The sequence below is a fragment of the Carica papaya genome, chromosome 4 (genome assembly GCF_054855325.1).
Source record: "Carica papaya isolate Zhongbai chromosome 4, ASM5485532v1, whole genome shotgun sequence".
Classification (NCBI taxonomy): domain Eukaryota; kingdom Viridiplantae; phylum Streptophyta; class Magnoliopsida; order Brassicales; family Caricaceae; genus Carica; species Carica papaya.
The window spans coordinates 13,689,294-13,705,239 of NC_142312.1; the positions used below are offsets into that span (position 1 = coordinate 13,689,294).

Below are 15,946 nucleotides of genomic sequence, written 5' to 3' on the forward strand. Positions count from 1 at the left end.
AGTGTTCAACAACATCATCTTGGGATTGGAACCAAACATTCTCCATTTATATGCTATTTGATTCCGAGATCCCTAAAATGTCACATTGTTAAGGTCTAACCTAGTATAAAGCTATGTTCTTTGATCTGGTTTATGAAGGGTTTCAAGAGAAGTCAAAAACTTTTCATCATCTGCATTCATATGGATATAAAAATATCAACATTGTGTTGGTTATGTAAGCTTTTTGTTTCATTGGCTGAAAGCAAATTTGGATAAGTATCTTGTGTGGATTTTGTGAGTTCAGGTTCTGTTTTGCATGCATTGACAACTGGTCTACTATCACAAACCTTTGCCCACTTTGCCAGAGTGAATTTCAGTTGATCACGTGTATCCCGGTGAGTGATGCATTATTAGATGTATTCTTTCTGCTTCGCATTTTACAATCATTTGTCCTTCCCTTCAAAAAAATGTTTCTTTTTTTTCTCATTCATATGCCTTTTTCATTCTTTGAGTTCCTGTAACGTCATGTTTGGAAGTTTGCACAAATTGTTGGCTGAGCATGCTGATTATTCATTTACTCTTCATTCTTTGAATTCCTTTTAAGTCATGTTTGGAAGTTTGCACAAATTGTTGGCTGAGCTTGCTGACTATTCATTTATCTTGAAGATATATGATATTATTGGAAGCCACAAGGTTGATGAGGAAACATTTTCCAGGTATTTCTTATTAAGTTCTTTCCCATTGTTTTTCCTCTTAAAAAAAGTTCCCCCCCTCCCCCAATTTTGTTGGTTTTACTTTACTAAAACCCATGAATATTGTAGAGTCAGTATTACATCAGCATTTTGTTCTTGCAGTCTTATTTGGATAATTCATGCAACTATCTTGGTACCTCTTTTTTCGATAGAAAAAGAAATATATTAATGAAGGGAAAGAAAAGAGTACAAAATAGAGAGGATTTGGAATCCTTAGAAAAGAAGTAAACAAAAAGGAGAAAAAATAAGAAAGCCTAGCTAATCTTGTGAGAGAATAGCTAGACAATCTCTTTACAGTACAGATGAAGATAAATCCTTAAAATAGACTACGTGCTTAAACCCTCTTAGGAGCAACGAAAGGTAGCTTATCCTAGAGCTTAAAAAAAAAAAAGAGAAAATGGATCCTTAAAAATTTCGGCATTTCTCTCCAACCAAATGACCCACATCTTCCTGGAAAATGCCCCTTAATAGAGAGCCTTAACCTTCATCTTCATTCTCATACCTAATAGGACAGGAGAGAGAAAACCATTGACGTACTAGGTGAAACCCGAGAGAGACTAAAAGCATTTAAGATCTGATGCAATAGATTCCAAGAACATCGAATTTTATATAAAGATGGTTCTGGAACTCAATAGGGCTTTTGAGGCTAGTTAGAATGAGATTCACAAGATCAAGGATAGGTGGTTTCATTTTTTTGGGTCCTTGATGTTGGGGTATAATATTTATAGGACGGAGGATTTTGGGAATATTACAGATACACTAACCAAACTTTATATGGGCAGTTCTCCCTTGATACCTTTGTGAATAATACCATTCATACTTTTTATTTAAAAAATAAAATAAAGTTTGCCCAGAACAATGCTTCATGCAAGAAGTTTAATCTTGAGGGAGTGAGAACCTTTCATAAGCATTCATGGAAAACATCGTTATGAGAGGCAAGATTATGAGTCAAAAAAACCACGGTATGACTTGTAAGGAAAAAACCTCGAGGAATCCAAAGGCCATATTCTGCAGTCAAGGGGATTAGAAAAGACTGCATACTCTAGAAGCTATTGAAGAGACCATATAAGATGTTTCCCAATTATCAAGGTTTCTCAGGAAATTCAAATGTCACATATGGGAATCTTAGATTGGTCTAAATTAAGCGATGGGGAAGTGATGGTCAATTGTTAAGCGAGGGAAAAAGGAGGCTAGAAGGATTATCAAGCCAAGGGTCCTTCCTAAAAAAGCAATTGAGGGCCATTGCCAACCCTTAATTTACTAGGGGTAAAAACAAAGCATAAAGGCTGGAAATAGCCTTCCAGGAGCTCTTATATGTACTCGAAGCATTAATCTGAAACTCCAGCCATTTTGGTGCATACCAAACTTTCTCTTAATAGCCTTGTGCATGCTACAAGGAGTTGGGTTCCAAAAGAAACCATCATAACCATTTAGTTAAAAGAATAATTTTTAAGATAAAGATTCCCAATATCAAGACTCCATCAACTCTATGTCCTCTCTCATGGACTCTCTTGAACCTGATCATTGAAAGTTTAATGTGATTATAGGAAAACAAACGAATTGTATCATCTCCAAACTGAAAATTGGGCATCTCCAACGTATCAAGATCAGTTTTAAAACCCCTTGGGTAAGTCTTTATCATAATCTCTAGAGGATATTCAACTCAAAGAGAGAAAAATATGCTTAATTTTTTTTTTCTAAAAAGAGAAGAAGATGCAGAGGACCCATTGTGTCATACCGTGCTACCTTGAAAACCATTCTCTAGCTTTGCCATTAACCAAAACAACAAAAAGCAGCTAAAGAGAGCAACCCAAGATGAAGTTTTTCCGTTTGACACCCAAAGCCTTTCCTCTCCACGACCTTATCGAGGAAACCCTAATTTATTGCACAATCAAGAAGTATGGTGATTGAGGAGGCGTACAGGGACCTTAATGGCGTCAGGGATTGGATGGTGAACGTTACTAGAACCCTGAATGATTAGAAAAAATGTGAGTGTGAAGCTCTTTTGCAACTACTAGCCTCACAACAGGTAAATACTGGGCCAGATCATGTTCTTTGGAAGCTGAACTAGAATGGATACTTCTCAGTTAAATCTTATTACAAGCACATTGTGAGGAGTGGACCTGACGGGAGCCACAACTATTCGGTTCACCAAATTTGGAAATTAAAGACGCCTCCTAGAATCGTTTTTTTTTTTTTGCTTAGGAGGCTAGCCAGAATGCATTCTGACTATAGATAAGTTGATGACTAGAGGTCATATTATGGTAAACAAATGTTACTTATGCATGAATGCGGTGGAGTCTTGCAATCATCTTCTTTTGTGGTGTCCTGCAGCTTATGATCTATGGAACATGATTTATGGTCTTCTGGGGATTAAATGGGTGATGTCTGGTGCTGTTAGAGAGGAAATTTTGGCATGGGATGAGTTATGTAAAAGAAGATAAGTTGAAAAATTGATTCCATTGACCATTTTTTGGTCATTTGGAAAGAAAAGAATTTTAGAGCTTTTGAGGGTAAAGAGGTAGCATCTTATAGGTTGAGAGATAGATGGTGTCATTTTTTGGGGTATATCTTGTTAGAGCATGACATTATTAGGGATGAGAATTTTAGAAATGTCATTGACATCCTAACACTTTTGTAAATTTTCTGTACCATCGTGATACCTTTTCAATATATATTTCACACTTTTTACAAAAAAAAAATAGTTTTTCACAAAATCCAACTTGAATTCCAAGCCTTTGTTTCTCAACTTTACACCTTCCTTCCTGCCTCATTAGCAAAAGAGAGAGGCACCTAAAGTTCTCTCTCCCCCCCTTCCCGGCGTAAATTCACTCTAGTGAAAAGATATCATCTCTTCGAGTATCTTATTCAACCTCTATGAGAGCACTTTTGAGATGATCTTATAAACACATAATTGTACTAGTAGGGTGGTAATTAAACACTTTAACAGAATGATCTTTCTTATGGACCAAGTAATAGAAGCGGAATTCATACTTCCTACCTTACAATTGATATAAACTTCCTTAAAAATTATGACTAAATCATCCTTTATGGTATTATACTAAACCTGAAAGAAGGCAATAGCAAAACTATTGGTCCCCAAAGCCTTCTTAGTACCAAGGTTCTAAACAGCTCTTGACTTCATCTTTGTCAAACAGACACTCAACCTATCCAGCTTGCTCCCCACTCGAACACCAACAAAGACCCCTGATAAAAGGCTTGTTGATGTTCTCATCCTCATAGAGATTCTAAAAGTTTATTTATCAAGGACCAAAGGCTGTTGAATCTCTTACCACTTTGGCCCCTTCCAGTTCTAGTTCCTTACTAAAACTCTTCTGCATCTTATTGCTGACCACCATGAAAACATTTAGAGTTAGCATCAAATTCCTTCACCCATTTGTCTCGAATTACATCTCTTCATTAATAAGCAATGCCTCAAAATTTAAGAGAGGTCAACCTTATAATTTGATAATCATTATAACATTGTCCAAGGCCATTCTATCGAGAACAGAAATTCGATCAAGAATATAATTTTTCCTAACTCAAGTATCACTAAGACCTTTCTTTGTTTTCCAAATCTTCCACTTATCCTTAAAGAAATGAAGCTTTTCATGAAATTAAGAACTTTCCGACCCATAGGGTTACACTTGTGCAACCAAAGTGTTGATGTTACCCAAGAAATCATTATGTGTTAGCCACATGTTTTTAAAACAAAAAGGGGTAGGGCTCCAATTCAAACGGCTAGATTCCAAGAGGATAGGAAATGGTTTAGACACTGGGTGAGGCAAGATCCCTGAATCAAGTCAGTTTTGCCGTGATTGGATACTAGAAACCTACCAATACAAGAGGAGATGATCCTGCCACTATTAACTGGCCAAGTATGTTTATATTGGAAAGAGGGAGATCCCTAAGTTTAAAATCTTGAGTGAAATAATTTACTCCCTTGTGGTTACAGTAATCCTATTCACGGTAAACATCTTCTAAAGTATCTTTGCAAGTATTATAATCATCAGCAATACATCAAAAAGTGCTATATAAAAAAGATAGCATACTAGGATGAGTAGGCTCGCATTCACAAGAAAACCACCGAGACCCCTTATTGCCAATATTCAAGAAAGTCGAAAGAAAATGACCCTTCAATCTGATCAACAAAAGAACCAACCCCAGTACTTTTTTTAATATGGAGAAAAGAGAAGAGGGAAGAGCAGAGAATCAAACCCCTGACACCCCTACAGATAGAGTAAAATACCAGCTCTTAAATCCAGAATCCTAAATGTTATGAACAAGGAGCAATTGAAAAAATCCATCTTAGTCTCCTGAAGTATAGCAATATCCTGATTAGCCTGAGAAATAACTTACTTGATCTTTTTTCCTCTTGAAAACATTATGATATTTTTCCTCTTGAGAACATTCGGAGAAGATGGATGGTAGAGGTTAATCTCCTCAGTTCAAACTTAGTACTGCATTTCCTTCTAAGATAAGTCTTAGGTGATACTCTAATCCTAACTTCTTTCCCAGAAGAGTAAACTAATGTAAAGTTCAGTTTCTTAAGGATCCCATTAGGATCTTGGGGGCAAACATTTGTCACAATTGACTGAATAGACGGATCTATAACTAAATGTCTTTTTGTAGGTATAGAGATTTTAAAACGTGTCTGATTAATATCCTAGATAGAAAGAACTCTTGGTTCCAGGACTTGATTTCTTGATTAATGGTCAACTGCTTTTTCCAAACGAAGATTTAAGGAACATAATTGACATTTTGCTAGACTTGTAATCTTTTATATACGGGTTGCACTCCTTTGGTGAAAAATCAATGTTGCAATTCATATTGTCCCCACCGAAAAGGTTATTATTTTAATAAACAGGACATTGGGTAGGGAATTAAAATTAAAATCCAAAATGTGAGGATTATAGTGTGCACAAAATGGTTATGCTCAAGATGAGAGAAACGAGGCACTCCCTATTTAGGTGCAAAAGTTTGGTTCACTGGCATTTCTATGGCATGCCCACCCTCGATATGCTTCTCAATTGCAAAACAATCACTAGTTTTGTTTGCAAGATTTCTGCAACAAATAAGCCATCAAGCCTTCCAACTTGAAATCACTGTCTTTCTTCGTATCCTCCATATTCATAGTTGCATCAGCTGCAAGCACATCTGACACTATCCCTTAATCTGCTTTTACCATTTCAAGCAGCCTATTGTCAGAATTACAACTCTGTAAAGTGACTGGAAACCAGCGCCTCGGCCCCACACATCCATGACCCATGAGTGTGAACTGCAAATTTTGCTTTTCTTTTGACTTTTAAAGCTTGTTTCAACTATAACAGGCCTCCTTGACCAGTTTTCACCAAATCAGACCAATTCAACATTGCTTCAAGAAAAGTTTCAATTATTTTGTCCCTTACTTTATTTACCGGCTTCAATAACAGTGACTAATGTTGAATTGGATGGATGACAAGATGCATATGAGGCAGTAACTTATGCCAAAATCTAGACAATTCAAAATGCAATTAATGCAATTTTGGAAGAATTAAAACACTTGAGCACCGCACACGTAATCTCACAAGCTCAAAACCTATAAGTTGCACAAGTTGCTGCAGTTGGATAAAAGTCGAAGCTCCTTAATTCTGACGGAAGAAGAGTTTGATAAATTTTCTCCTTTGGGAATTCTGAAACAAACACCGTCCTGAGGATGCTATCCGCTACCCTAAAAATTCTGAAGGACTTGGCCTTAACTGGAAATCAATTACCTCCCTCATAGTTGGAAGAGAACAAATAGGCTAAAGAAAAGACAACAGAGGGCTCCCTAAACAAAAAAGAATAGATCGATTAAGAAATCCAATTGTATCACAAACGTTTCAGCATTATTGGATTTCCTAATCACCATGGCATTCCTCAGCTCACTTGAAGAACAGGCCCAAGTAAACTGTTGTTTTGCTTTTTACTGGGAAAACCAACATCAACTATTCTTGCATCCTTCATGAAGTGTTGCTGAGGCACATACCTCAGATTGGGAGAGGGAAGAAGGGTCCCTACTGATTGTGAACCAAAGTGTTTTCAGGTTAAGAATTGTTCGTCTAGACTTATGCTGGTACCCACTTCATGTTATTAATTGGAAACTTGTCCACTTTTAGTGGCTGGTTACTATTAGTTTGCCATAAATCCTGACATTTAGCAATATTTTATGAGTAATCATTTTAAGTAAAGAAAAAATCTTGTTATACTTTGTAGATGTTCCAGCACGGAATAATATTGTGGTGTAAGTAGATTGCTGAAGATTTTAGGTCCATTCAATCACCTGGGAATTGACACAATAATTGATACGCTATATCATGTATGAGTGAATCATAGCGACTGACTTATTGAAAAAAATGTGGCATATTTTTTGCAGGGGTTAGTGATTTGTCACGACAATTTGCATTTATGATACATTGTAAAACTTCTAATAATACAATATAGACACTATTACTCTCTATCTTGTATTTCTCCTCCCTCTTTCTGATAATACTTCTCTTTTTATATATACATATATATTATACTATATTTTAGTATGCTGTAATAGTATCTTGGCTTTAATGCTATAGTTGATATTTTTTATCCCCCTTAACGCAGGGATGACGAATGGTTTGTTGACGGGAAGGGCAATACTCTTTCTTTTCCTTCATACTATATTGATGAAAATGTAAGTGCACCGACTTATTATGCCTTCAAGTTGCTAGAGGAGTGAACCTTGCTGAGTCTTCTGAACTTTTACTATCATGATTGTTGATGCTTTATAGTCAGGTTTATGGTTCTTAACTTGATGTTAGCAGTAAATTCCCTAGTTGTTTGCTTTATCTTGGGAATCATTTATCTGGATTAAGCAACTAGAAGAGGGTCCATTCTCTTGGTCTGATATGAGAAAAAAGCCCAAGGAAGGAAAGAAATAGTAAATAGAATAAATAGAACACATAAATGTTAGACAAGGAATATGCATAATAAAAAAAATTTAAGAGTTGAATCAGTTGATGCTGAGCAGACAACCTTGTCTGCAAGCCTCTCAACAAAATCTCCTTGATCACATGAATAATTGACTATTTCTCTCCAAGCAGCCATTAATTTTGCTTCCTCCAATCTGTCCAGATCAACCAGGTTGGTTTTGTGTTTCTTTATTTTATGTTTGGAACTTGTTCGAGCTTCATGAAACTTGCTCTGGGCCTGATTCATTGCCATCCCTAGATATAATTTGGGATATATTTTTGCATACTGGAAAAGACTTGAAATTTTCAATGTGGATTTATAGATGTAAATGGGGAAGAAACTGTTAGCAAAGATCTCTTGCAATGGCATTATCCTGTCTATCTTAGCAATGGAGATATTGATGCTAGTCCAAGCTTTGTTCATGTTTGGTAATATAGTATAACATTTTTGTTTTTGTGAGAAGGGTTTGCTAGTGAAGCAAGGTTCTATCTGTATTCAGGATAAATATCTTACTATCAACTTTCTGTTCTAGACTTCCATCTCTAAATAGAGTTAATGTATCAATCTTTTCACCACCTAAATCTTTGTATTTAATCATTGTGTAGGCAGTTATCTGCTTGGATGGAGATGGCTGCAAAATTCGAACTGAACCGACAAATTTTGAAGGGGATTCAAATCTTGATACATCAATTGCTTGTGATTCTTGTGACATATGGTAAACTTCAATCTCTCAAGTAGAGTTATGAGAACTTGGTTTGTAGGTCGATCATTGGTTATGTGGCTCAGGGGATATTTAGTAGATTGCTGCTGTCTTTAAAATGTCTCTCTGAAATATACCACATTGCACATATTCTGCATACTTTTAACATAATGTGGTCCACAAATTTTGGCTGCACTTGGACATCACTCTAAACCAGACTATATTCGGCACCCGAACATTACTCTTAACCGGATACACTATGATTGTTGGCTGCAGCCTAACAGAATGGATCAACAGATATGAAATCTCTTCAAGGACTGTCTATATTTTGTTAAATCTTGTAACCATTCCTCATTGGCCTCGGATCAAATTGTGAACTGCTCTCCTTGGAACTATAAGTATATTTGGAAAAGAATGGCCTCTCCTCTTGTTACCTTTTTCTTGTGTGATATGACCTCGGGGGGGGGACTCTAATGATTGGCAATGTAACGAAGATGGCCCCCATCCTTGTTAAAAGATGGTTTGATTGCATGAGCGAGAAGGAATTCCTTAACCATTTGCTTCTCTAATGTCTTTAAGGAAGACAGTTGTGGAATTTAGCCTTCAACCTAGATGTCGTTTGTGATGCATAACAAAAGAGGGGATAGATTTGCAGATCTTATTCAAGCTTACAAAGGTATTCTTATAACATCTAAATTAGACAAGTAACCTAGGATCCATTAAGGTCTCATTGGAATTCATTAGGGAGATAAGAACTCTTAGAAACCAAGAAGAAGAAAATTACTCATTGACGAAATATAAAATTTGGTAAAACTGAATATCTTATTTACAAACCATTTGATTTACAAATTTATAGTGGTCACAACAATGATTACTAAGAAAATCTAATACTTAACTACTTAATACTACCATAAATTTTGAATAGAAAAACAAATTAAAACTGATTTAGAACATAAGTACTGAGTAATTAAGAATATAGTTAAAAATAATACTAAACTACTAACCTATTTCAGAATGTAAACCTAAAATAAATAGCAATCCTTTTAAATAATATTAGTAGTATTATTTCTATAATTCTTCTCCCATCATTTTTCCCACTTAAAGAAAACTTGACCTCAAGTTATAAAGTCTTGAAGAATGAATAAATTCAATGTATGAATATCTCAAATTTTGCTGAGAATGAATAAATTCAATCTATGAATATCTCAAATTTTGCTGAAAATCATTTGAATTGTCACTCTCTAATAAACTTGTTGCAAAGTATATCCTCGAAGGTTGATGAACCCATGAAGGAAGAGAAAACGTCAAATATTCTCAATTTTTCTTTTCAGTTTACTCCTTGGATCCAACATGTGTAGCTTTATGTTTAACTGAAGTGTGCAGATCAATCTCATAATATTTTCAACATTGGAAGCCATCTTTTCAACTTCTTTCTCTTGTTCCTCATCGTGTTGCCTATGTGATTTCTCTACTCATTTTTTTGTTATTTCTTCCAGCTGTTTTTCCATTCTTTCTTTACATAACTCTAGCGTTTGTCATTGCTCTTCACTTTGCAAAGACATTTCAAAATTTTCTTTTTCTGTCATCTTAATTGTGAATTCTTCTTGGGAAATTTGTTTTTTATGGGAATAAAGAAATATTTCGTTTGTGCTGTACAATGGGCTAGCAATAGATTGCGTAAATAAACTAGAAATTACAATTATATTAAATGTAAAATAACTATACTATTTAGGAGTCCATTATTATATTATTAGAAATATTATTATAAATTTAGTAATTTAGGATTTCTATTCTTATTAATATTCCTAATATTATTAGTATTAGTTTCTTATTCTTATTAGAATTAGTATTCTTAGAAAATGTCACTTGCCAATGCAAGTCTTCTTTGTCATAGGCTCTCTTGATCCTGTATTTTACACAACAGTGTCTCACATGGACCTTCGGTCTGCAACCAACACCTCCATTTAAGACCACTAAAGATTGACGCTGTCCGATGTCTTGAAGCTGGCACGTGAAGCCCACGCGCGGCTAGCCGTGAGTAGACCTTGTGCAATATGTTCTCTTTTTGGCTTCTTCAATGAATTCTCGGTTCAGCCGGACTTTTCTAAAGAAAAATTAAGCTTCAATAATAGTGACTAGCATTGAACTAAATGCTAAATTTGTGACACAGGAAGCAACCACTAAGACCATATTGGTATCAATGTAAAAAACTATAAAAGCAATCTTGGAATAAGTGAGACACTTATGCATAAGACAAGTACGTCTGCTAATTCAAAATATACAAGGAAGAAGTTGTTGATAGAAGACACATTGAAGATAATGATGGAGATTGAAGAAATGAAGGAAGAAGAATTTGAACAAAGTGAAGAGGAGAATTCTTTTCACTGTTTTCTTTAATTTTCACGAGCACAAGAGTGTTATTATATAGGCACCAACCAAGACAAAAGAGGTTATTAAAAAAATTCTAACAAGTAAATGGAAGAGGAGAAAAATTGATTGTTAAGGTGGAGGGCATACCCGGCTGTCATAACAACCAAAAACTGGAAAAGACTAAGTTACCCCTTATATATCTATATATGTAAATATATATGCATTTTACACTCCCCCTCAATTTAGATTATATAAATGTTGAGTAATTTTAGATTGAATACAAGATTATTGAACTCTCCTTTTGGTAGTGCTTTTGTGAGTATGTTTGCTGTTTGTTGACTGGTTGGGATGTATAGTAATGACACATCCTGGCTTTTAATTTTCTTTTTGATGAAGTGTCGGTCGATCTCGACATATTTAGTTCTGTCATGGTGCACAGAATTCTTAGCCATGCTAATAGTCGATTGATGTCATACCAAATTCTTATAATAGTAGGAGCAGAAAATCTTAGTTCTAGTAATATCTTATTCAGCCACACTCCTTCACATATTCCATGAGTAAGTGAGTGTAACTCAGCTTCAGCACTGCTTCTTGATACAACAGATTGTTTCTTGCTACGCCAAGCGACTAAATTACCCCATACATATGAGCAGTAATCGGATGTGGATCTCCTATCAGTTACAGATCATACCCAATCTGCATCAGTAAAGATCTCAATTTCTCTTGTCACAGTCTTCTGAAAAAATAATCTCTGTGTAGGTGTTATTTTTAGGTATCTCAAAATTCGATAGACAACGCTCATATGCTCCTCAGTAGGTTGAGACATGAACTGACTTACAGTGCTTACTGCAAAACAGATGTCAGGTCTTGTGTGAGACAAGTAGATAAACTTGCCTACAAGTCTCTAAAACATTTCTTTATCAACATGTTTACTATCATTTCTGAGACTAAGTTTAGCATTTGATTCTATAGGAGTTTTTGCGGGTTTACAACCAAGCATACTAGTCTCGTTCAGAAGATCTAAGACATATTTCCACCGAGATATAAAAATTCTTTTCTTGGATTGAGCTATTTCCATTTCAAGAAAATACTTAAGTATCCCAAGATCTTTGATTTCAAACTCTTTGGCTAGGAAGTCTTTTAGTTTCTGAATCTCTTCATTATGATCACCTGTTAAGATAATATCATCAACATATACAATCAGTACAACTCTCTTTCCTGTGATACAGTGCTTGACATATAATGTGTGATTGGACTGACACTGTTCATATCCCATATGCTTCACTGCCCTGGTGAATCCGTCAAACTATGCCATCGGTGACTGTTTGAGTCCATAAAGTGCCTTCTTTAGTTTACATACTTTTTGTGGATTCATTTCAAGTGCAGGTGGGATTTCCATATACATCTCTTCTTCTATATCACCATTGAGAAAAACATTCTTCACATCTAGTTGATAAAGAGGTCAATCAAGATTAGAGACTAATGAGAATAGTACCTGGATAGTATTATGCTTGGCAAGTGGAGCAAATGTCTCTTGATAATCAATTTCATATAACTAAGTGAAACCTTTAGTAACATGTCGTGTTTTTTACCGATTCACACTACCATCAGGATTGTATTTAGTGGTGAATATTCTTTTGCATTCTATTGGAATTTTTCCTGAAGTCTAATCAGTTAACTCCCATGTCCCATTCTTTTCAAGTGTTGTAATTTCTTCTTGGATAGCAGCATTCCACTCAGGAATTTTGAGAATTTCATGAATCGTTCTTGGTTATGAGGGGCTACTATCAAACTTACTCATAAGAGTATGATACTTTGAAAACAATTTGCCATATGAGACATAATCCTGTATGGAATGCATTGTGCAAGAACGAACACCTTTTCGTAAAATAATAGACAATTCAATATCAATAGTTGAGTAAGATATTTCATTACCTGTGGTATTCTGGGTGTTTGGTTCAGGAGTTGATTCATGACAGTGCATAGTTGATTCAGATACTTTACCACCATTTTGAGTCTTGTTCCTCTTGGTATAGACACGTAACTTACTCACTATAGGTAATGTGTTATCAGTTTCTGTGACAAGTTCAGACTATTTAGTAGTTTCAGAGACTGGTTTTTTTTCTAATGTAGTCAATGGAATATGTAGTGGAGGGATGTTCACATCCATCAATTGATATTGCTGAATAAAATTCTCTCACTAAATATCAAGAGTGGGATAAAATAATTGGTTTTTAAAAAATGTGACATCCATAGTGTTATAGAACCGACGGGTGGCTGAACAAAAGCATTTGTAACCTTTCTGATTAGAGGAATAACCAACAAAAATACATTTAAGAGTTTTTGGGTCTAGTTTTCCTCTAAGATGGGTATGAATGTGTACATAAGCAGAGTAGTCAAAGACTTTAAATGAGATTGTGTGTAAGATTTGAGAGTTTGGGAAGGCTTGAATAAGGAAATATAGGGTGTTTTGAATTTAAGAATACGGGAGGGCATCCTATTGATCAGTTAGGTAGCAGTGAGAATAGTCTCTCTCCAAAGAAATTTGGGAACATTTGTGGTAAATATAAGTGATCGAGACACTTCAAAAATATGTTTATTTTTTCTTTCGGCTACACCATTTTGTTGTGGGGTGTACACACAAGGACTTTGATGGACAATGCCTTGATCAGTGAGGTATTTTCCCAGGTTGGACTCAAAGTATTCACATGCATTGTCAGTTTTCAACACTTGTATTGTTGTCTAAAATTGAATTTGAATTATAGTGTTGAATTTCTAAAAGATTTGGTCAACTTCAGATTTTTCTTTCATAAGCTAGACCCAGATTATTCTAGTGTGATCATCAATGAAGGAGATAAACCATTTTGTACCAGTAATATTTTTTATCCGTGCTGATCCCCATACATCATTATGAATTAATGCAAAAGGTTTTGAAGGTTTATATGTAACAATGGGATATGAATTGCGAGTATGTTTAGAAAACTGACATACTTCATACTGAAATGAACTCGAATTTGTATTTCTGAATAAAACTAGAAATAGTTATTTCAAGTACATAAAGTTTAGGTGTCTTAATCTATAATGCTATAACATAATAGAGTGGTCAATATTAGAACATCTTACAGAAACTGAATTAGTACATACTACACTTGAAGTTTGTCTATTTGAAAGAGAACTTGTGACAGGTAGAAGGTATAGTCCTGAGTTCTTAGCACTACCAATCATTTTTTCTGAGGTCAAGTCCTGAAAAACACAGAAATTATTGTCAAAGTTAACTACACAATTCAAGTCTTTACACAATTTGCTTACAGATAACAGATTGCAATCTAAATTTGGCACAGAGGACGGAATGTAGTATCAAGCACGATGATATATAGGTTGAACCAACTCCTGCCACCCTAGAACTCGTTCTGTCAGCAATCTTAATAGAGGATACTTCCTTACATTCACTGTATTGACGAAGGAATGAAATATTTTCAATCATATGATCGGATACCCCTGAATCAACAATCTACACTTGTCTTTTTGTGGAATTGGCAAATAAACTGAGTAAGCAATTACCTCTCTGAGCAACGGAAGCATTACCAAAAAGGCCTTTTTGTGAAAACATCTGCAAGAGAGCCTCCATCTGAGCTGGATTGAAGAGAGCATTTTCGGTGGGTGTAGGAGCAGATGATGATTCCTCATTAATCACCAAATTTCCATGATGTGTCTCTGTTCTCAGGTTTTTCTTCTCACCAGGCATACCATGCAGCTTCCAGCATTTATCACGGATATGACGGGGTTTTTTACAAAATTCACACCACGATCTACCTTTTCTTCCTTGAGCATCAGAAGCACAACTGGTGAGGGCAGAGGCAGTCTCGGAAGCGTGAGCACCAAATTGGGATTCGCCCAGTAGGGTTTTCTTCTGGGCAGCAGGAACCGAACCAGTCTCCGCTGAGTTCGGACCAAAGAGAGATTCACCCATCATGATTTTCTTCCTGTTCTCTTCACGACAGATTTCTGAAAACGCTTCTTTGAGACTTGACAACGGTTTGGTGCTCAGAATGCGTTCACGGACTTCATCTAAATTCTTATTGAGACCCATTAAGAATTTGAAGATTCGTTTGTGTTCAGTGATGGATTTGAACATTTTTGCATCATTGGGCCAACTCCACTGGAGTTCTTCAAAGACATCGAGCTGTTGCCAATTGCGGGTGAAGATGTTGTAGTACTGAGTTACAGAAAGCTCCCTCTGTCACAGGTTGTGAAGATGAGTCTCTATTTTGAAGATTGTTGATGTGTTATCATGGCTGGAGTAGAATTCGCGTGCGGCAAACCAAGTATATAAGCGGTTTCATACAGCAAAAAAATTTCTCCAATCTCATTTGTTATGGAGTTTACCAGTCATGACATAACGAGATTATTTTCGACTTTCCCCACACGAGCTCCTGGGTCATTGGCTGGAGGCGAAACGAGTTCTCCAGTGAGGTATTCTTCTCTGCCCTTTCCTCGAATGAACATCAAGACCAATGATTACCATTGGAGATAGTTGCTTCCATTCAGCCTATGTCCAGTGATGAATGAGGGTGTCTGATCAACGAGTGAGTGGTTGACCGGTATGGAAAGGTAGAAACCCGAAAGGACTTCGGGTGGAGAAGAGGTCTGCTCATCCGTGGCCATTTGGCGTGATTTGGATGATGATTTTTGATCAGGATTGCTCTGATACCATGAAAAAATGAAGGAAGAAGAATTTGAACAAAGTGAAGAGGAGAATTCCTTTCACAGTTTTCCTTAATTTTCACGGACACAAGAGTGTTATTATATAGGCACCAACCCAGACAAAAGAGGTTACAAAAAAAATTCTAACAAGTAAGTGGAAGAGGAGAAAAATTGGTTGTTAAGGTGGAGGGCATACCCAGCTGTCATAACAACTAAAAACTGGAAAAGACTAAGTTACCCTTTACATATATATGTAAATATATATACATTTTACAGAGATGTTAATGGGAGAGTAAAGGTTGAAGCTCCTGATTTTGATGGAAGAAGAGACCCCACTTTCTTTCTTAATTGGTTTGATTCAATGGAAGAATGCTTCAACTGGCATGATATATTAGAGGCACGAAGAGTTTGGTTTTCCAAGATGAGCAGGTTCGGCTTGCAAAAATATGGCGGCACACTAATGATGAAAATATAACAA

At 35.8% G+C, this 15,946-nt stretch overlaps 1 protein-coding gene across 5 annotated transcripts in view; it reads left to right on the forward strand.

Annotated features, from left to right (window-relative positions):
- The window catches only part of LOC110812349 (RING/U-box protein), a 33,954-nt gene that overhangs the window by 1,219 nt on the left and 16,789 nt on the right, over window positions 1–15,946 (forward strand). For all 5 annotated transcript variants that reach the window (XM_088217896.1, XM_088217898.1, XM_088217899.1 and 2 more), the window contains 4 exons: window positions 284–374; window positions 646–695; window positions 7,347–7,416; window positions 8,300–8,409. In XM_088217896.1, the coding sequence (XP_088074022.1) occupies window positions 284–374; window positions 646–695; window positions 7,347–7,416; window positions 8,300–8,409 (321 nt within the window). The remainder of the gene's footprint in view (window positions 1–283; window positions 375–645; window positions 696–7,346; window positions 7,417–8,299; window positions 8,410–15,946) is intronic.